The sequence below is a fragment of the Lagenorhynchus albirostris genome, chromosome 8 (genome assembly GCF_949774975.1).
Source record: "Lagenorhynchus albirostris chromosome 8, mLagAlb1.1, whole genome shotgun sequence".
NCBI classification, from domain to species: Eukaryota; Metazoa; Chordata; class Mammalia; order Artiodactyla; family Delphinidae; genus Lagenorhynchus; species Lagenorhynchus albirostris.
The window spans coordinates 11,757,950-11,779,037 of record NC_083102.1 but is presented as its reverse complement, the minus strand read 5'-3'; the positions used below and the strand labels follow the sequence as shown (position 1 = coordinate 11,779,037).

The 21,088-nt window shown below is 50.0% G+C and overlaps 1 protein-coding gene across 1 annotated transcript; it reads right to left on the bottom strand.

Moving 5' to 3' along the window:
• Positions 1–149: 149 nt before the first annotated feature.
• KEL (Kell metallo-endopeptidase (Kell blood group)) lies at positions 150–20,409 on the bottom strand. The gene is made up of 18 exons (XM_060155935.1): positions 20,362–20,409; positions 19,995–20,139; positions 19,525–19,701; positions 17,587–17,711; positions 17,141–17,287; positions 14,201–14,260; positions 13,919–14,107; positions 13,538–13,686; positions 11,784–11,913; positions 4,499–4,609; positions 3,286–3,384; positions 2,965–3,042; positions 2,424–2,524; positions 2,152–2,262; positions 1,951–2,018; positions 1,540–1,709; positions 1,091–1,186; positions 150–367 (listed from the first exon to the last, which is right to left on the bottom strand). Exons 1-18 carry the CDS (start codon positions 20,407–20,409, stop codon positions 206–208), a joined length of 2,166 nt encoding a protein of 721 aa, XP_060011918.1. The 3' UTR covers positions 150–205.
• Positions 20,410–21,088: the final 679 nt, after the last annotated feature.

Here is a 21,088-nt window from a genome sequence, read left to right as displayed (position 1 = left end):
CTCTGCTTGGCGGTTTCTCCTCTGATTTTTTCTGACTTCTAGGCATCGGACATAGCAGGAAAGTGTTCTTAAGAGACAGGCAGAAGCCAAGGGCCGGCTTTTATTTTTGGAACAGAAGGGGAGAGGAGGTATTGTCCTGATTCCAGGGATGGGGCAGGGAGATGCTGATACACCTGTACTGAGGTCTCTTTGGGAGCCAGCTGGGTTACCAGAGCTGGCAGCGGCTGGAGGGGTGCATGAGGGTGCCGTGGGGACAGTGGAAGTGTCTGGCGAAGGCTGGGCTGTTGCTTAGGGGCCCGTGGATTCGAAGGGTAGGAGGGCTGTGAGTGTCCTGAGGATCCTGGGTGCTGGGGTCCCTACACATCACCTGGGGAGAAAGAGAGGTCCATACAGGGTAAGGAGAAAAGCAGGGTATCAGGGTCAGCAGGACACGGCAGACCTGGTGACCAGGTGGTAACTAGGGACAGCAAAGATAAAAGCAGGGATAGCAATGCTCTGAGGGCCACATGGAGGAAGGAAGGTATTTGCCATATGTGGGTCATTTAATCGGGCAGTGGGTATCTGGGGAGGGCTGGTCTGTGCAATCATACCATTTGCAAGTGCCCTAGAGGTGGGTCTGCTGTAAGAACACTGTGCGGGTCTCTAAGTATCCTGAGGAATTGGGGGCACTATCTGCTGAGGGATCTGCTGTAAGAACACTGTGCGGGGGTTATGTCACGGGGGGACCCCACTGCGTGGCGAGGTCTCCGAGGAGGAATGTGGTCTATAGGTAGTCTGTTAAGGCTCTTTTTGAAGGGATCTGTGTTTCCAGAAGAAATGAGAGAAGATAAAAGTTGGGCTCATCTCAAGGAGGGATTTGGGAATACAGTCGTTTTCCGTTTTCTGAAGGCACTGCTGAATTTGGTAGAAGAATTTATAGCAGGATGAAGGGATGGTCCCAAGGGGACACGTGTGAAAGGATGACATTGGGGATTTGTGCAGCAGAGGCTTGGTGGCATTGGGGGGAAGATGCTTAATAATATCTGAGTGTTAACGATAGGGCATTTATCTGACATGGACTAAGCCCTGGTGGGAGGTGTCGGCTGCCTACCTGGGCATAGCTTCGGAAGAAGAGTTGCCAGGGGCTGAGGTTCAGGTTGGGCAGGGTGGTCTCCCCACGGTACCATAATAGCCTCTTGTTGTATGCCTGGATATGGGAGTGGGATGGAGAGTCGCCCTTAGGCTCTAGACCCGTGGCCATCTGGAAATGTGATGCCCTACACGCAATATCCAACACCAGTTCACGGTCCTTCTTTCCAAGTTCTGCACTGACACACTGCTCTGAGCCAGGAGAAAAGGTACTTGCCGTGAGATCTATGGATCTAGAAAAGAGGGCTCTATGGAGTCGGAGGGGGTCCTCAAGTTGCCACCTGTTCAGTGGGGATGTGAAGGGCAGAACGTTTTGCTATGTTTGCCTGAGGGATGGTGGAAGGAAAAACTGGGGACAGGCTCTCTATTCTGCTGGTAAAAATAGATCGCAGCCCTTGGGATGTGAGTTACCTGCAGTGCAATGGCCAGTCCCCCCGTGTCTGCAGCATCCTCCAGGAATGTGCGGGAGCCATTGAAGAAGGTCCCGTTGGGTAATGGAAAGGCAGCATAGTGGCGCTCCAGGCACACTAGCGCCCCCTGTAGGGCATGGGTGTCACAGGCTGGGCAGCCCCCAGGGAATACTGTTGAAAATGGGGCAAGGGAATGAAACGGTGAGGCATGATGCAGGGGTGAAGACACGGGGGTACCACAAACTGGGCTGGCTCCCAGGAGCACTGCAAAGGCTTCAGAACTGACCCCACCCCGGAGCCCTCGCACAGCTTCCCTTCTCCCCCTCTAGGATGCCCTGGGGGCCTTCAACCTGGGTTCCCGATGGCCCCATCTCCCGATGGCCCCATCTCCCAATGGCCCGCTGTTACTCACGGAGCTGGTAGAAGATGTGCAGCAGCTCATGGGCCATAACGCTGCCGGCGGCGCCAAAGTTCACAGCTCTAGGGGGCAAGGGCTTGTCTTACCCTCAGAATCCTTCCAAGTTTTTGGCCCCAATTCTCCAACCATAAGTCGCATCCATCATTCATCATAACATGGGTCCATTGCTCTTGGGAAACTTAGAATGGCCCATACCTGGGGTAGCCAGGGTGGAAAAACGGGGGTTGGAGGAGTCCAGCTGGGAAGACCACCACATGGTCAGGTATTGAATAGTAGGCATTTACGCCCCAGGGGAGCACCTGCCACCTGTGGAAAGAGTACATATGAATACCAGCTCTATCATTTACGTGCCGTCGTTCCCGCATACTGTCCCTATTCCTGTTCCCCTGAGCCTCTGGCTTTCTTTCCTGCTCATTTTGGACGGCTATCTTTGGGATGCGGTGTCTGTGTCTCCCTCGCCCTCGTACCTGTGGTTGGGGAAAGGCTGCAGGAAACTCCGGATGATTCTAGCTCGGCGGGATCGGACACAGCTCAGGAAGGACTGCAGGAAGCTGGGTCCAAGTCGTATCTGGGAGGAGGCAGGAGGCAACTCGAATACACGGAGACAAATGTAGATGTACACTGACATACCCTGACGCGGACATCTGAACCCAGACAGATAAGCCCCGATGCGCGGACCTCCCCGGAATCGTGGAAAACCAGCGCCATGACACCAGTGCCTGCGTGGTACAAACGGGCTTCACACGTACCAGCACACAAATACTCAGGCAAGTCACACGAATGCATGGGTGCGAGTGTGCACACACGCTCAACGTGACCTGCAAAGGTTCTACTCTTCTGTTGGCAAGATCCAGAGTGTGGCTATCCGCCCATCAGGCCCCAGCAGCACCAGGGCAGGGAAGGGTTTCTCAGGATCAACTAGGGGAAATGACTGTCTGCCACTCTGGTGGATCGGGGTGGGTGAAGAAGTTGAGGGTTAAAGAGTAAATGGCGAGGGCAGGAACCCACATCGTTGTATTCTTGTCTGGCTGGGTCTGGCTTCAAGGCCCATTCCGGGGCCCCCATCTTCACCTGCAGCTGGGTGACCTGGGAAGAGACACAAAGGTGGAAGGAACCTAGCTGTCCCAAGTCTTATCAGAAGGAATCTCTCCTGCTCACTGCCCTGTCCCTTCCTCTGGTACTGCCCCCAGGATGTGTGTGCGGCATACTGGTGTTTATACTTGTGCCCTTGGCCTTGAGCACACTCCTCCAGGCCCTGTGATCTCTTGATCCAACACTCAGTTCACACCTACTACACGTTCCCACACTGTCTCCTTCTCCTGGCCTTACCTTGTCCTGGACCTTTGCCCGGGTCTCTTCATCCATCCAAGGAAGCATCTGGAAGCGAGCGATGAGGGCATCCTTGATCGCAGTGAATAATTCCATGGCCTGTGGGCAGGACGGGGCAGGGAGAAAGAAACAGGATCAAACTCAGCCTCAGTGCTGGGCCCTGCCCACTGGGCCTCTAGGAAGGGGCCTCGACCCTGAGGGGCTGCCAGAAGGAGGACGGTCTCAGACAGAGAAAGTGCAAAGTGCTACCTACTAGGTGACCAAAAACTCAGGGTACGGAGAGCTGTGGGGATGTGGAGGAGGTACCAAGCACAGAAGGGGAAGGTGGGAACTGGTCACTCCTGACCCTTGACGGGGTAGACAGCTCCTTTCCGTGACACTGTCCTTTCTCTCGGCCGGGCAATCCTCTCAGAAAGTGGCGGGAGGAGGTGGACCACCATCCCCTTCTCTGCTCTCGAGGGCCCTCGTCCTCACACCCTGTTCCTTACAGCCTGCATTTCCTCTCTCCAACTTCCAGGGCTCCTCAGCTTCGCAACGAGCTGAAGCCTGCCCAGCTTCACACCCCGACTGTGTACTGACTGCCTTCTCGGCCATCTACCACCGTGTGCATTTCCTTTCTTGATGGAGGAAAATGGATGACGACACTGGGAGCCTGAGTTCAAATCCTAACTCTGCTATTTGGTAGCTGTGTGATCTTGGGCAAGTTTCTTAACCCCTCTGTGCTTCAGTTCTCTCTGCTTTAAAATTATAATAATAGTAGGAATTAAAGTAGTTGGTGCAAAGTGCTTATAAGAGTATCAGGCACATGGTAGGCACTGAAAAGTGTTCAGTAGTTATTTATTAGCGCTTCTGAAGATGATAGCATTCCATTCTGATGTCATTTCACGTGTTGTTAAAAAAAAATCACAGGTAAACAAGGGGTAGGCTTAGAGGTCATGCAGTTCAATTTTCTCATTTTATGGTTGAAGAAACACATGAGCAGGAAAGCTGGGTGACCTGTCCAGGTCAGTGTGTGTTGTGCGGACTTTGTGTCTCAGAGCTAAACTGTGCAGACCCTAGGGATGCAGCGTGTCCCTCTCTGGGTTCTCTCTCTAACTGGCTGGTTCTCTGACCACAGAGACCATCGAGAAGAGCAAAGTCGCTAGAACTAGGAGAGGATGGGTTGGCGGGGAAGGGGCGGAAGGACGTGGGCTGGGGAAGGGCCCTCACGTACAGCACTTCGGGTGCTGGGGCCGAAGGCCTCACGGACAAACAAGGCTGCCAGCGTAGGCTTGAAGAAGGCTGCCGTCTTCTCCACACACGTCATCCAGCGAGGGTGGGCGGGCTACAGAGACAAAGCTGGAATGAATGGCTCCCGCCAAGGCGTCTTCCTCATCCACTTTCCCAGGCCAGTCTCACCTAGACCTTCACCCCCAGAGCATGCTCTCTTTGCTGGACTTTCTGGGTTTGTCTCCCTTTACTCTATAACCCCTTTTGGTGACACACATGGGGTCATGCTGCTTAGCAAAGAGGGGCTCACATCTCCTCCAGGATTAGTCTCATGAGCCTGGGTTGGGCAAACTATCCTTGTTTATTGCCTATTGAATTTGAAAGCCAGGCCACTGGGAGGCATCCTTCTGGATGATTGAAAGGCTCCTGGGAAGGACAGGACTAGAGCCAACCCTCTCACTTTAGCAGGTCTGCCTGCCACCCTGTCCCCGCCCACCACGCCTGCCACCCTGTCCCCACCCACCACGCACAGAGCCCGGCGGAGACTCCCATCCTCCCAAGCTTCTTTACTTAAAAGAGAAATTGAAGAAGGAAGAGTCTCCCTGCCTCCTGCCTTCCTACCCCGCTCTCCAAATGGTTATTGAGGATCATACGGTAAGACCTTGTCTTATAAAGAAGGAAGTTATCAGAGTAAAATTGGGTTTTAGATACCATATTGTTTGGTGGGAGAAGAGGAAAAAAGAAAAGACTAAATATACGAATTCAGAGCACTAAGACACTTTCTGCCAAGTCAGGGAAAAGGATATAGGATGAGAGGATGGACGTCTTCAACTTCAAAGGCAGAGAAACGGTTAGACAAAAAATCAAAAGAGGGGACTTCCCTGGTGGCGCAGTGGTTAAGAATCCGCCTGCCAATGCAGGGGACACAGGTTCGAGCCCTGGTCCGGGAAGATCCCACATGCCACGGAGCAACTAAGCCTGTGCACCACAACTACTGAGCCTGTGCTCTAGAGCCCGCGAGCCACAACTACCGAGTCCACGTGCCGCAACTACTGAAGCCCGCGCACCTAGAGCCCGTGCTCCGCAACAAGAGAAGCCCCAGCGACGAGAAGCCCGCACACCACAACGAAGAGTAGCCCCCGCTCACCGCAACTAGAGAAAGCCCGCGTGCAGCAACGAAGACCCCACGTGGCCAAAAATAAATAAATAAATTTATTAAAAAATAAAAAAATAAAAACTCAAAGAGGGCCTTGGCAACTGGGGTGTTTTTTAACACGTTTGACCAGAGACATATGACTGCCACAAGCGTTAGTTTCTGCAAAAATCCCCTGGTCAAATAATGTGTTAACAGCAGGATGGGAAGACTAAGAAACATAAAAGAGAGATGTTGGGGTGGATGGCTTTGAAGAGACGACCAAGCGTAGGCCCAGAGATGACGCAGGGCAGGTGAGAAACAAATTCAGGAAGCTGGCCTAAGGGAAAGCTGAGCTGCGACTTAGGAAAAACCGGCTAACATGCTAATTTGGGCTGAGTGGGCTGAAGTCATAAGACTTCATTCCTGTAACTTATTTATTCCCCCAGACGTCCTGGCAGGTCAGGCAGTTAGGCTGCCACCACGCATTCCGGTCCTAAGGCTGGAGAGAGTTTATGGGGCTTCTGACAAATGAGGAAAGAGAAAGGAAGGCCAGCACTTCTGTCATCGAAGACACCCCTGGGCCTATTAGAATGTTCATCATTTTGGAGGTTGCTCCAGACCCGGTTGCCCACATCTGTGCGTTCTTGTCTGTCCCCTCACCATGAGACCTTTTAAGAACCTCCTCCTGTTGAGGAGAAGGGACTCAGACACTTTCCAGAGTGTGTTACTTGGAGCTCTGAAACTCACAAATGTGAAATACAAATAGAAAGGCAACCTCGGTCTGATAGCAATGCCTGGGTCCAGTACAGGTGCTGCAGGCCCCCGATGACAAGCTCGGCTCTGAGGCTGCCTTTCATCAGACTGCTGCCGGGGGTGGAGGGCTGCACCCAGGACAGGAGCAAACACATCAGCCTTGAGCTTGGTAGTGTGGACCTGCCTGCCCTTTCTATACCTCCTGGTTCTTGAGTTGTTTCCTGATCCCTTTGGCTGGTGCCTGCCCTTCTCTCCAAATCCTTTGCCTGTTCCATGCTGTTGCCCATAGCCCAGGCCACGGCAGGCCCTGACCTGGTTCCTGGAGAGTGTGGACACCACCTCGGACCACCCACTGCTCACCCTATGCCACTCTGGGATCCTTTTGGTCACACTTGTGCTGAGTCATATGTTCTATGTGCGGGAAAACAACTTCCAGAATCTATAAATGAACGTAAGTCTCGGGGGTGGAGGTTGGCAGGTTGTATATTCATCTGCTGGGGGTTATGAGTATCTGAGCTGTCTCTCAAGACGTGGAGTGATGGAGTATACCACATTGATTGAAAACAGAGAAAAAGAAAAAAAATCATTGCTAAAATATAAAGGATAGAAGAGATACTTCAAACCCAGGATAATGAGGCTCAAAAGATCAATTTTAAGGAACAGAAAAATGTTGCGGGAGTGGGAATGTGGGAGGGATGGAGTGGGAGTGTGGGATTAGCAGATGCAAACTATTATATACAGGATGGATAAACAACAAGGTCCTACTGTAGAGCGCAGGGAACTATATTCAAAACCCTGTGACAGGGGCTTCCCTGGTGGCGCAGTGGTTGAGAATCTGCCTGCCAATGCAGGGGACACGGGTTCGAGCCCTGGTCTGGGAGGATCCCACATGCCGCGGAGCAACTGGGCCCGTGAGCCACAACTACTGAGCCTGCGCTTCTGGAGGCTGTGCTCCGCAACGGGAGAGGCCGCGATAGTGAGAGGCCCGCACACCGCGATGAAGAGTGGTCCCCGCTCGCCGCAACTAGAGAAAGCCCTCGCACAGAAACGAAGACCCAACACAGCCAAAAATAAATAAATAAATTAATTAATTAAAAAAAAAAAAAAACAAACCCTGTGATAAACCATAATGGAAAAGGATATGAAAAAGAATGGATATATATGTATAACTGAATCGCTTTGCTGCACAGCAGAAGTTAACACAACACTCTAAATCAACTATACTTGAAGAAAAAAATCTTTTAAAAAAGAAAGAAAAAAGTTGCAGATACAAGCTTAGAACCATGAGTAATGATAGACTTGATAAAAATCAGGAAAAATTCCAAGAGTCTGGAGAGAAGCAAATTTTTGCACAATTTTCAGTAAGGGGAAGGTAGATTTTAGAGATTACAGGTGAGTCAGGAATCCTTAATGTTAATTTCTAAACAAAATTCTAGAATGAATCATTAAACCGACTATTTTTGGACACTTGGAAAATAATGTGTAACTCCTGAGGGCCAGCATAGCACCACTGAGGACGAATCATATCACAATCCTTTTGAAATGTCATCACTTTTAAAGGATCATTAAATTAGGATAAACAGCAGATCTGGAGTCACAAACTCAAACAGGGGCCATGAGGTAACCTAAGTGAGAGCAGCAGTCCAACGTCAGAACCCCGGGACAAGAAGGGGTACGGCAAACCGGAGAGAGGGACGCAGCCCTGCTGGCTGCATCACTCAGTCCCAGTCATTTGTCGCCCCTGGAGACGGCTAGCTCCGTGTTGCCAGAGCTTCACACTGACAACAACAAAAAAGGCTGGAACTCTGAGTCTTGCTGTGCCATCACCTGACAGTTTATAAAAAGCTTCAAAGGCCAACAACACACACTCATGGGCCAGATTCAGCCTCAAGGACCACCGCAGTGCTCCCTCTGTACAGAGAATTCAGTATTTACTAACTGTGGATTATTAACTTAAACCCTCATACTTCAGTTACGCCAGCTATAAAAATGAGCCTAATGCCTGTTCTGCCTTCCTGTTCCGCTTTCCTCACAAAGCTACTTGGGAGAGCAGGGGAAACACTAGGTGGAACGTGCTCTGTAAATTCTAAAGTTCTACCCCACTCTGTTGGCATGATTTTGATTTCAAGATAGCAGTTGGTAAAACCAAAACTTACATCTTTGTGAAATCGATGGAGAAATCCACGTTAAATGACAGTGTGACTTGAGTGGATTCTGACTGACTGGTCCACAAGGGAACATCAGTGATTACTGACTCCAAGTTAGTACGAGCTTCCCCGACCATCCCACTGGATATTGTAGCACGTCCTCACCTAGTATGCCTCTCTCCCTTTCCTGTTTTATTTTTTCATGCCACTTAATACCATCCAATATGTTTTATTCAGCTTACTGTCATTCTGCCTCCATTAGAATATAAGTGTTTGAGGGATTTTTGTCTATTTTGGTCATGAAGATTCCCAAGGGCCTAGAGAAGTGTCTGGCATATAATAGGGGCTCAATTAACATTTGGTGCATAAATGAACTGACGACTCTACGCTAGGTCTTCAATAAGCTGACCCAATACTCTTCCCTCTGCAGAATTTTACCAGTAATCTAGATGAAGATGCAATAAATAAAACCATGAATGACCTAAGGCAGAAATAACAGATCATTGAAACAAAGGCTAAAATTACCTGAATAAATTGGGATGTTGGGCTGAGTGTAAACAGTTCACATTTAATGGGCAACAATGTGAGGTTCTGCTTTTAATTCCCCAAACTCAGCTTCTCGTTTAATAAGAGGAAGACCTGGCTTAACAGCCAGGTTCATTGACGATATATTCAAAAGTCACAAACAAAATATGGTCAGATAATGAGACCTAACAGTCCTTCTGAATAAGGGCATTAGAATTCGTTCAGAAGAATATGGTTAGACATCTGTAATTAACAACCATCGGATAGAAATACAAATTTTGATCAAATCAAGGCCAAAACCTTGGTGGTATCTTTGACTCCACTTTCACTCTCACACCACACATCCGTCAGGAAACACTGCTGCTTACCTTCAGAATATGATCTTTTAAAACATAAAACAGATAAATCCCTCTATAGGCCCCTGTTACATGCAGAGAGAAACCCAGGTCCTTACGGTGACCTACCAGGTTCCGGATAATCCCCTCCTCCCCTCTCTGATTTCCTCCCTACTCTTATCCTATTTGCTTTCTCTGTTCCAGGTGTGCTGGCTCCCAGGCTGATTCTCAAACCCCCCAGGCCAGGCTCCAGCAGCAGCAGGACAGCCTTGCCTGCAAGTCCCGTCACGTTTGCTCAGCCAAAGCCACCAGGAGGATCCGTCACACTGTACCAAGCCTTAGCCAGCCTGCCCCGTGCCTTGTTGCAATGAAACGATATCCCTGCCTCCGCCGGAAAACCCGTTCTTCTCCCTAGACACTGCTTCCGTCCTACCTCCCGTTCAGATATCCCACTGATCATTTAAACCCACCCTCATCTCTCCCTCTTAGGAATTCCAAGAGTATCTAAACCAGAGTTTTCTCAGAACCCAGTGACGCCCATTCATTTACTTAGCATATGACTGCTTTTGTGTTACAAGGACAGAGTTGAGTGGTTGCAACACAGATCACATAGACCACAAAGCCAAAAATATTTACTATCTTGACCTTTATAGAAAGAATTTGCCAAGGCATTTTTTGTTACCACCCACTATTTCTCAATCCTGCACAGTTTGTGGTTAAAAATATGGCCTCCCGGGTCAGACAGACCTGTTTTGGAGTGTGTTCCTCCACTTAGGAGCTGTGTGGTCTTGGGAACCTTACATGTCCTTTCTGAGGACCTCAGAGTGGTTCCGGGAATAGTAAATAAAATAAGCAATGCCTGACACAGAGTAACTACTCCATGTATGTCAGCTTTTATTATTAATATGTGTCATACCTGGTACTGTTCCAGACAGGTGAAAGGGCTTCACCAAGTCACAGAACTATTTGTTGGTAGGGTTTGATTCAGCTTTTAAGCCCAAGGACAATTATATATCCTATTAGATATATAAGGCTGTTTATAATATGTATATAAAGGATATATATGTGTATAAAGGGTGGTGACTTTAGCAATTCATAAGCCTTCTAAGTTTTTTAAGTGTGAATTTCAACGTTGGCATCCTTACACCTTTCAAAAAGCACCACCAGGCCATGGTTCTGGGATTTCCAGGAGGCTGTCTGGTGCCAGGGATTTTGTAGCAACCCTAACTAAGAGGGGTTGGGGCTCTGTCTCATCTGAGTCAAGGGAAAGGCTGAGCCACAGGTTCTTGGGGACTAGCCTACCTGAGTGAAAATTCTAGAAAGTTTTTTGGGTTTTCCTTCTTTCTTTTTTTTTTTAACAATGATTAAGCACACAGACTCTGGAGCCAGACTTCCAGAGTTCGAATCCCAGCTCTCACAACTTACTAGGTATATTACCCCGAGCAAGCCCCTTAACCTTTGGGTCTCAATTTACCCATCAATAAAACAGGGCCAGAACGGTCTGCCCATCTCATGGAATTGTCGTGAGGATCAAATCAGCTCATGTATCTAAAGGGCTTAGAAAACTATCCAGCACGTTTGAAAGTCTCAATAGGCAATAACTACATTCCAGTCCCTGCATTTACAATTCCCTTCTCTGAATTCCACAGATATTTCAGGTTGCCAAAGCCATGAGTTTCTCCAAGGCAGAGAAATGGTCCACAAATTACTAAGAAAAGAAACCCAGTGATTTTCAAGACTACCCTGAGGCCTTGCCTGAGGATGGAGGACATCTTATGTTCTAGACGCCTCCTCTTGGGATTGGATGTGTCGACCTAGGATTTCAAAGTTCTCAGTAACTGAGTATGGACAGAGTAGACTTTGGTTAGTAGAGCACGTTTGGTACAGCTCCCTCCTCTGATATGTTGGGATCTGCACCACGAAGCCCACGGTGTGGCCGACAGAACCCTCGGGATGTCAGAGATGAGCTCCTCGAGAAGCACCTTTGGACACGGAACACTGGAGTCGCCGAGACAAAGGGAAGGTCCCTGCCTCTTACTCCAGTGAACCCTAGGCTGTATGTCCGGCCCCTCAAATCACAGCGCTCAGGATAACCAGGCAAATAGTCTAGGGGTCATGACAAAAGAAAAGCAGGCCTTGATCACTTTAGAGCTTTATATCTAGACTTTAACAATCAGCAAAAGGCCCTCGAGGTAGCCAGACGTGTGCCTAAGGGTCTGGTCCCTGGTGCCTCAGCTCTCAGTGTCAGCCTTGAGTGCCTCCACGAGAGCCCAGACCCTGGGGCATCTATCTTCATGCCCCTCCCTGAGGGGGCTATGCCCACGTTCATCCCCCCAAAGGACAGATGCTCCTTTAGCCCCCCATCCGGGAGACTTCCTCCCCTCCCCTCCTCACCGTGGGTGGCCGTCCTGTCAGCTCCCCCAGTTTCTGGCTCAGCAATCTACGTGCCATTTGGAATTTACTGTCCAGGGCTGGAGAAAGGGTCCCCACCAGACCCAAGATCATGTGGCTCTGCAGGAAGTCCCTGTGGAGAAAAGAGACCCACAATATACCCCCGGGCTCTGGGGAAAACACCAGAAAAGCTTCCCCTTGGAAAGGTCACCTTGATACTCTCGGGGAAGCCCTTCTCTGTATTAATAGAGAATAACTGCTTCACACGTGAACATGTCAAGAAGGGCTTTTCAAAAAAAAAAAAAAAGAAGGGCTTTTCTTTCTATCTTTTTTTTTTTACCCTAGTTTAAAAATACTTTCTTGCTAAAAAATTCCAAAACGATTAAAGTATCATCAAAGTTCACTGATCACAGATCACTCTAACAATTAAAATAATACTGAAAAAGGGTGAAATGTTGCGAGAATCACCCAGATATGACCCAGAGACATGAAGTGAGCAAATGCTATTGGAAAAATGGTGCCCACAGACTTGCTTGACACGGGGTTGCCCCAAACCTTTCACTTGTAAAAAAACCACAATCTCTACAAAGTAGAATACAGCGACGCAAAATTAAATGTTATCAACTATAGTCACCATGTTGTACAATAGATCCTGAGACTTTCTTCACCTTCCAACTGAAGGTTGGTACCCTTTCACCAACCTCTCCCTATTTCCCCACCCTTCAGCCCCTGGCAACCACTGTTCAAAACTTTTGTCTGTTTTAAGAAGAGCTTTTCTTGATGTGGGTTGGGCTGGGGTGGAGAATGATAGAAGAAAGAACCAGATGAAGAGGCGGACCTCTCAAGTCACAGCGGTGGGGGCGGGGTGGGGTGGGGGGAGGATCTGGGCTAGATGAAGGCTGGACTTAGATTCAACCAAACAGATTCAGCTACTTCCACAACCAAGAAACCTCAGCTCATCTTAAGATGCATCTTCTAAGAGCAACAAAGCTGGGATGCAGGACCTTTCTCTGCCCGGCTGGCAACTCTCTCACCGGGTTTGATTTGTATCCTCACATAGGATACAAATCGCACCTGCGTGAACGGCTGTTTGCTTCTCCCTGAAAGAATTTCTAGACGTTGCTGCCACTGAGTTACTATGAAGATGGGCTTTGAGCCCAAGGCCCTGGAAGGAAGCCACTGCCTCCAAGTGGTGGCCACACAGTATCAGGGACAGCAGTGAGCCCAACGCAGAGCCTCACCCTCCCTCCTCCCACCTTCCTCGACGCCCTGATCGTTCCCACAAGGGCCCCAGAATCCTCTCACTACACATGAGAAACAGCCTCTCCCCCAGGTTCTTCCCAGCCTTCACCTCCTCCATCTACTCATCCCACGTACCTTCTCCTCCCACCCACACCCCTCAGCTGCTGACAAGACAAATGCCCAGCTGTCCCCAGCAACTGGCCTTCGAGCATCTCCCACAGCTCAGAGTTACTTCACAGGCTGGGTGCTACTCCCAGCAAACCCCATGTCTTGTCAGATACCTGGATCCCTCATTTCGTGCGTGTTTCCCTACCCCATGCCCCCCGAGCCCCTCTTCCTGTTTCCACCATGTCCTCCTGGGCCGTCCATCCCACCCCCTCTCTGCCCCCACATGGCCCCAGATCCCTCCCATCTTTCTGCGAGGCCCTTACTAGCCTGCATTCTCCAGTCTTCTTTGTCCCTGAGACCTCCGGTCCTCGGACCCTCTTTCCATCACCCTCCCACATGGGGCAAACCTGTGCTTCGACAGCTGCTTTTCAACCAGTTGCGACATGTTTTTCAAATACTCCAGGTCATGGACTGCGACGGGATGAGAGGGGCTCAGGGACATTGGTGCGAATGTCGCTTGCAAGCAGGACAACCAATCGATGGCAGGGGCCATTTCCTTAAAGGAGGGATACGGAGGCTTGGGGGGACAGGAAAGGAGGAGAGGGGGCATCCCCTCCATCAGGTAGGAAAGGGAGTGGGGAGGTGGGGGGTTGAGGGAAAGGATGGAGCCAGGAAAGTTAGGGATGGAATGGAATTAAGGAAATAAGGAGAAAGACGACAAGAAGGTCAAGGAAGTTTGGGAGCGAGACCCTCAGGCCCATCTTCCTCCAGTCCCTGGTTCAAGGTACCTGCAGCTGGTCAATCGTGACCATCTGGAAGAGCTTTCCCTGTGCCTGCTGCTGCTCCGGGGGCCTCAGAAACTGGTACAGCTGTGAGTTAATGGAGATGGAAAAGGAGGCGTGTTCTCCCACCTTGTTTGGGTCTCCTCCCAGCAAGGTTCCCAGGCGATTCAGGTAAGTCAGGTATTCCCGCAGGATCTGGGGGAGAGGCAACCTCAGTCACAGCCACCGTCGGCCCCTGCCTCTCTCTAGCACAAGAGGTCAGGACCTTGGCCCCCAGTGCCATCTTACCTGGGCATAGTTCATCTCCTGCTTTTGCTTGAGGGGAACATCAAACTCTGGCTGGTCTATCTGGACACAAGAGAGACTGAGAGAAGCGGGGAATGTGGAGGAAGGAGAGGACAGGTGTGGGGAGACGGGCATTTACCAGGAAGATGGCCCCAGGAGATGGACTAAAGGGGGCACAGAGGAGGAGGCAGAGAGCAAAGAAAGCCAGGGACTGGGGGGCGAGGGACATGGGGGAAGAGTACAGACGTGCAAATGTGCAAAGAAGGTACTTCAACCAGTTTGGGGGTGCTCAGCAAGAGAGAAGCATAATAACCCATGTCCTGTAGGGAATCACTGTCTGCGCCAGGGCCAGGTCTAGGGTAAAGGGAGTGAGATACCGTCTCAAGTGCAAAATCTGAGAGGTACTGAAAACTCAGTAATCAAGATCGATAATATCTTAATTGAAATTTTAAAAATCCAAATGAATGCTAAAAATCCCCGCAGAATAAAATAGCAAAACTTTGCTCATCATGTATTTTTCCCAAAAATCCACAACGTATTTTTGATCATTTTTTTTGAATTGTAGATGTTTCCCCAAAAGTCCGCAATAGAGTTTTGATCCATTGTTTTTTCAAAAAAGAAAATCCACGATGAACAAAGATTTGACAGTTTGTTCATCATGGATTTTTGCATTGATTTTGACATTTTAAAAAATATTTATTGAAATACTATTTATCTTGATTAGTGAGTTTGGGTACCCTCTTAAATTCTGCGCCCCAGGCAAGTAGCCCACTACCCTCACGCACTTCACCCTACTTCTGACATCGGTGTGTCCTTGTTTCTATCCCGAAGATCTTTGCTCCCACGTTTTTTGTTTTACTTCTCCGACTTCAATATCCTACTCCCACTTGGAGCTATATACTTTTCTGCTCTCTTGAATAAAGCTTTCACTTGACTCCTTTGTCACATTTTCTGTCCAAACTTTAAAGAACTAAAAGTCATCTATGCCTTTGCTTCAACTTCCTTACCTTCCTCCTAACGCCATAAAATCGGAGTCCATCTCCATGACCACTTTGATGCTATGTCTAGAAGGTTTCCAATGGTGTCTTTTCATTCCTTATTTTCTAAGCTCAGAAGTCTCTGGAATCAAAGATAACCCCTCCCTCCTGAACTGGTCTCTCCCCTGTCCTTTGTGGCTCAGCTGAGCTGGTCTGACCCCCACCTCCTGACCGTTCTTACTCTTCTCCAGCACCACCTCATCGGGGTGCTCCCTCTGTAGTTCACTCTCTCTACCTGTATTTCCCCTCAGAGACCATTCAGTCTCAAGGTGATGGGAACCACCCTCCTCCCATCCACACCAAACCAACACTGTCGGGTCATTGTCTAGTTTCTCCATTTCTCTTATTGATATTCAGTCAGTCACCAGTCGAATCACCATGGACCATCCATCACCACTAGGATGAGGATGTAGGTAGCTGCCTACATCCTCATGCCTGGCCTCACTTTCCATTCTGCCACAATCATCTTAGTTCAGAATCCACGTGGCTCATCTAGCTGCCTCAGCACGTCTAGGTTGACCTTGAAAACCGCTGACTGTACTTGGCCTCTGTGTACAATCATCATATTTGAAAGGCCTCTGTAGCTCATTTTTTTCTATTACGTCAAAAGTTATCACCTCAGTCCAGTGTTGTAGGCCAGGAATAATCAGTCTCAACTTCATGTCTTCAGCGTTACTTTTACCTTCCACTGCACCCCACCCCTACCCGCAAATCCTCTGTTCAACAGACCAGCCTCCTTGCTGACCCCACAGAGGTGTCACACCATTCCAGCCTCCTCCCTTAGCTCAGGACTTCCCCGCAGCCCTTATAAGGCCCTTTAGCTTCACCGTCAGCTGTACGAATCAACCAGGCTTCAGGACTCAGCCCACACTCTCCCTCCTTTGACCTTCTCCTTAACCGTTTCAGGTCTTAACCAATTTCCAAAGGCCACACCAGTTAAACTCCTCAGCACACCCTTTAGAACTGAACTTGAGAATGCCTCATGTGCACTGTCAGTTCTTGTATATTCATCCTCATATAATTTCGTGGCATTTTTCAGAGTAGGGGCCAATATATAGGGTCACATGGCCTACCACAATACCGATGCGTCCAAGGCTTTAATTTTTTTTACCCGCTCAGCAAACACCTGGTGTGGGCCTCTAGATGCCTGGCCCTGTGCTAGGTCCCGAGGACCTGAGCTGAATAAACCGTGGGCCTGTTCTCGAGAGGCTCAGTCTTCAACACAGCGCTAAATGCTGAGATGACAGGAAATGGGAGAACAGAGGGGTTCACCCACATCTCAGCCGGGGTTTCAGTGAAGATTTCCCGGAAGGGATAGTAATCAAGGCCAAAAGTTGAAAGATATGTATGAGTTTTCCAGGCTGAGTGTGCGAACTGAGGCGTAGCGTTGCAGGCAAAGGAAGCCATGTATGCACAGAACCGAAGAATGTCCTTGGAGCTGTAAGCGAGGGAGCATGGCTTGGGGTATAAGGAGGAGATAAGGCTGCAGGAGTTTGTAAGGGTCATACTTGCAAGGCTTGGCTAAGGATTAAGAACCAGATCCTGATGACCTAGTGAGCCATTTAAGGCATTTAAACAGAGACAACAGCATAATTAGCTCTTGGTTTAGAAAGGTCCCTCTGGGGAAAATGAAAGCTAAATCGTAGGAGGGCAATACTAGAGACAGGGGAACTAGTTGAGAGACCCTGGGGGTGATTCCGAGACGCTACAAGGAAGACCAAGACTACTTCTGTCTTCCCAGAACTGCCCTGCTGCTCCTTTCCCTCATCTCACCTGAAGTCCCTGGTTCTCACATCAATAATTTCCCTAAAGATAAGTCTCTTCCCTGGATCGCACATTTTTCCTCTCCGAGGAAATGTGGGTCAGGCCCAGGTTTTACTACATTTTTTGCCAGTGTCTCCCTCACCTGGATGACCGGCGTGTACGGAGGGGTGGGAAGAGGTCGCAAATAGGCTCTGAAGAATGGGAAGTGACCATACTGACTCATCAGAAGGCTCAGAGTTCGGTTAAAGTCTAAGGGAGTCCAATCACCGGAGATTGGCCAGCCTCCAAGCTGGGAAGGAGAGAGAGAGGGCTCAGCACAGGGACAGTCTCCGAGACCAACCCCACCACCACCATTGCTACTTCCTGACCTCTACTCTGAGTCCCTTAACCCCTTTAGGGCTCCACCTCTATCCCTCTTTCCCTACCCTCACCCAAGGTCCTAATACATCCACAGGCCATTGCCATTTCCATCTCCCTCCCAAATCCCTAGGAAAGAGACCCATCCTCTAGGGGGAAAAAACGGCAGCCTTGAGCATATGTTGGTCTTGCGTGTCATGCATCCAGAAAGGTGGATGCCCCGGGTCTCACCTCCTCAATAACTTGTCTGAGGGGACCAGCCCCTGCACCCTCAATGGCACCTGTGTCCATGCAGGAGCTGTAGAACTGGAAGGCTTTCTCCTCCCCAGAGTCCAGGCGCCAGGAACCTGGAGCTTCTAGAAAGGAAGTGTGGGAGAATTAAAGGAGTGGGGCACCAGCCGGGAAGGTGGGAGACAGAAAGGTTATAGGAAAGGGAAGACTTCCAGGGATAAGGAGGGAAGGGGAGAAAGAGAGGGATGAGGAAAACTGGGAAGATGGGATGAGCTGGATCAACTTGACGGAAGAAAAAGAGCTGGGAACGGGAGCACGGACAAGACAACGAGGAGGATAAAGGAGAGGTGAGGGAATTCCCTGGCGGGCCAGTGGTTAGGATTCCACACTCTCACTGCCGAGGGCCCGGGTTCCATCCCTGGTTGGGGAACTAAGATCCCACCTCCCACAAGCTGAGCAGCGCGGCCAAAAAAAAAAAGGAAGAAAGATGAGAAAGGAAATAAAGACGAAAAGACAGGGGAGGAAAAAAAGAAATGGAATAAGTAGAGTATGGAAAAAGGAGAAAGTAGAAATGAGAGGCAGGAGGGAGATGAATGAACGAATTAGAAATATTGGGGAAATCAGAGGACTTCTGAGGGATCGGAGAGAGGAAAGTGCATGAGGAAATGTTTAGCAAAGAGAAAAAATAGGGGCAGGCTCCCCTAGTCTGGACTCTCCCCCCTCTTTGATCCCAGGAAACAAACAAACAAACACAGGACAATAACCCAAACACAAACCCACTTGAATCCTCCACCTTCTAATATCTAACACCTCTCCCTCAGTCCCCCCGGCATCCTTTCATTCTATTATGGGCAGCAGAATTTGTCCGAAGCGTATTTTTTCTTTTCATCTCCATACCGTAAGTGAAAGCGTGCCCCTCTACCATGCAGGGAATATCCACCTCCACTTTTTTTCCCATCAAAAGAAGGAGGGCAAAGGGATGCATTTATTTCTTCCAGATTCCAATTGATACCGTCAACAGGTTCTCTGGGTTCCCATATGCAGGAAATGCATTCCTTTTGTTACATGCTTACTCCCAAATCCTCGCCACCATCCACCAACTTCCTGGGACCAACTTCCTACTTCCTATGTGGCCTTGGTTCCTCCCTCACAGTTTTCCTCTCAGTTCTTTTCAACACAGCCACCATCTACAGGAATCTTCTTACCTTCAGTCTTTTTAACTTAGTCCTCCTCTCCCTCCAGCATCTCTTTTGTGCCCATCTATATTCATTCCCTTACACACAACCCAGTAAGGACCCGTCCATCACTTCTCACCCACTACACCACTTCTTTCCTCCCACCATCATCTCCAATCAGTCATCTCTATCATCCCAGTTCAGCTTCTCCCAGTTCAACTTGCACACCATGGTCCAAGGTTTCAGGGAGAACAGGAGATAATGGTGAAAAGAGGGGGGGTCTGGGAAGCGATGGGAGGGAGAGGATAACACTGACAAGGGCGTGTTAGGAGACAAGAAGGGTCTGAGGGCTGGACAATGAGAGTGATGGAGAGAAAGATTAAAGTGCAACAGGCGTTGAGGAGATGCCAGTGTGGGAAGACACCTGGCATAAGGTAGAAATTGAAAATTTAAGGGAGATAACACAGAAGATGGAACTTGGTGAAAGGGAGAACTTGGAGAGAATGGAGCAATCGTGGATAAATGGGAAAGGAGAGAGGACAGGGATTAGGTAAAGAAAAGATGAAGGGAGGGACAAGAAGAGATGGAAGAGAGGTGGTACCTGCGGTGAAATGTACGGTGATGGAGAAGCAAACCTCCCTGAGAGCCAATGGAGGATGGTGCAAGCCAGGTGTTCCACAGGCACACAGGCTTGGAACAGTTGTGATCATTCTAGGCTCAGTGGCACCCATGGCAAGAGAATCTTCCACCCTGATTTCCTTACCCAGTATTCTCTGAAGTCGGCGCTTGTTCTCCTTTGCAAGAGCCTGAAAAGAACTAGTGGTCCTGTTGGTGTTTCCACAGGCAAAGCTAAAGAAATCAGTGCAGGGGGCCACACTGGTGTTTCCAGAGGCCAGGTAAAGACTCAGGAGGTCCCGACACACAGGCGTCTCACACTGGGCTGTGGGGAAAAGCTCAGAGCTGGGAAAGAGAAAGCGATGAGGGCTCCCCCAAGGGGCTAAGCAAAGGAATGTCTGGTGAGGGAAAGGGACAGAGGCCCTGGTGAGGAGGAAATGGTCTGACTGGCGGCCAGGAGCGTGATTCAAGGGGGAAGAGGTCGGGAACCCGGGGCCCCAGAGGGTCGGGATGAGTGTCAGTTAATGGACACAGAGCCTCAGGATGATGGATAGACGGATGGGGTCCAAGAATGAGGGAGGGCTGAGTGGGTCGTGGGAGACCTAGGATCTCGCTTACCAGGACCACAGCCCTGGAAAACGTAGCCCCAAAGCAGCAGAGAACCAGCGAGGATTAGACTGAAAAGCAGGACTGTCATTAGCGCTCGCCTGGCCATCGCCCACTGTCTACTGTGTACAGCGCGCAGCCCCTCTTCTGGAGATCTCTGCGCAGAGAGCCAGGAGGTGAAAACCACAAGATGGAGAGAGGATATTGGGAGAGGGGTGGGGAAAGGGAGGGGAGAGGAGAAAGAAGGGACAGTTAGTGCTAGGGCCCCTTTGTATGGAGATAACACCCCTCATTATCCCAAACCCAGCCCTCTTTGGACCCCTGGGAGCTAGCAGGGTTGTCATAAATCTGCCCCGCACAGGTCACAGAGGTCACTTACCTCCCGTCTCCTGCGGGTCCCCGCTCCGCTCGCTGGCTCAGACCCCATGGCTCTCCCCAACTCGTCTCCACCCTCCTGAACTGAATGAGGAGCAGGGAGGACAGAGAAGCTGGTTCAGGAAGGGGGGACATTAAAGAGAGTTATATCAGGCCATTTTGACACCTCCCCCTGCCCACCTACTCCCCCATACATGCACGCGCGCGCGCACACACACACACACACACACACACACACACACACACACACACACTTGTGTATCTGCATGCCAGGGCAGTGCTCCCAGAAGTGCTTCAGAAGGAACCTCTCCCCTAAAGGTATCCCTAACCTCCCTCCCTCCCTCGCCCGTCACCTCCCTCTCCTTCACCGGTCCTGTCCTCCAAGCCGCACATCCCTCCTCTCCAGGGGCAGGCCGGGCACTCACACACCATCCAGCCGCACCTCCCACCCGAGGCATCTGACTGCAAAAGGGAATGGCCTTCTCCAGGGGACTTGCCGTCTGTCTGGCCTTTTCTCTGGCTCCCAGAATCCTTCCTGGTCCTGCTCTAGGTGCTGAGTCTGAGGACGGGGATTCAGGAAACGGCCTCCCTCCTACCCCACCCCAGTTCCTTTTTCCTGGAGAAAGGGCGCTTCTGCCACCTGGCGCCCCTGTGCCCACTCACAAGCTATTGGCCTCTGGGTGGAGCCTGTTTATCAGTCAGGAGACACCCCAGCCTCTCCTCCTCCTTTA

Excerpts from the sequence above, each read along its gene's own strand:
- KEL (XM_060155935.1), bottom strand. The coding sequence starts at position 20,409 with ATGGGGTCTGAGCCAGCGAGCGGAGCGGGGACCCGCAGGAGACGGGAG. Across the intron at positions 3,043-3,285 it reads GGGCAAAGGTCCAGGACAAG|GTCACCCAGCTGCAGGTGAA; the intron begins GTAAGGCCAGGA and ends GTCTCTTCCCAG. Across the intron at positions 2,263-2,423 it reads CAGCCTTTCCCCAACCACAG|GTGGCAGGTGCTCCCCTGGG; the intron begins GTACGAGGGCGA and ends CTCTTTCCACAG.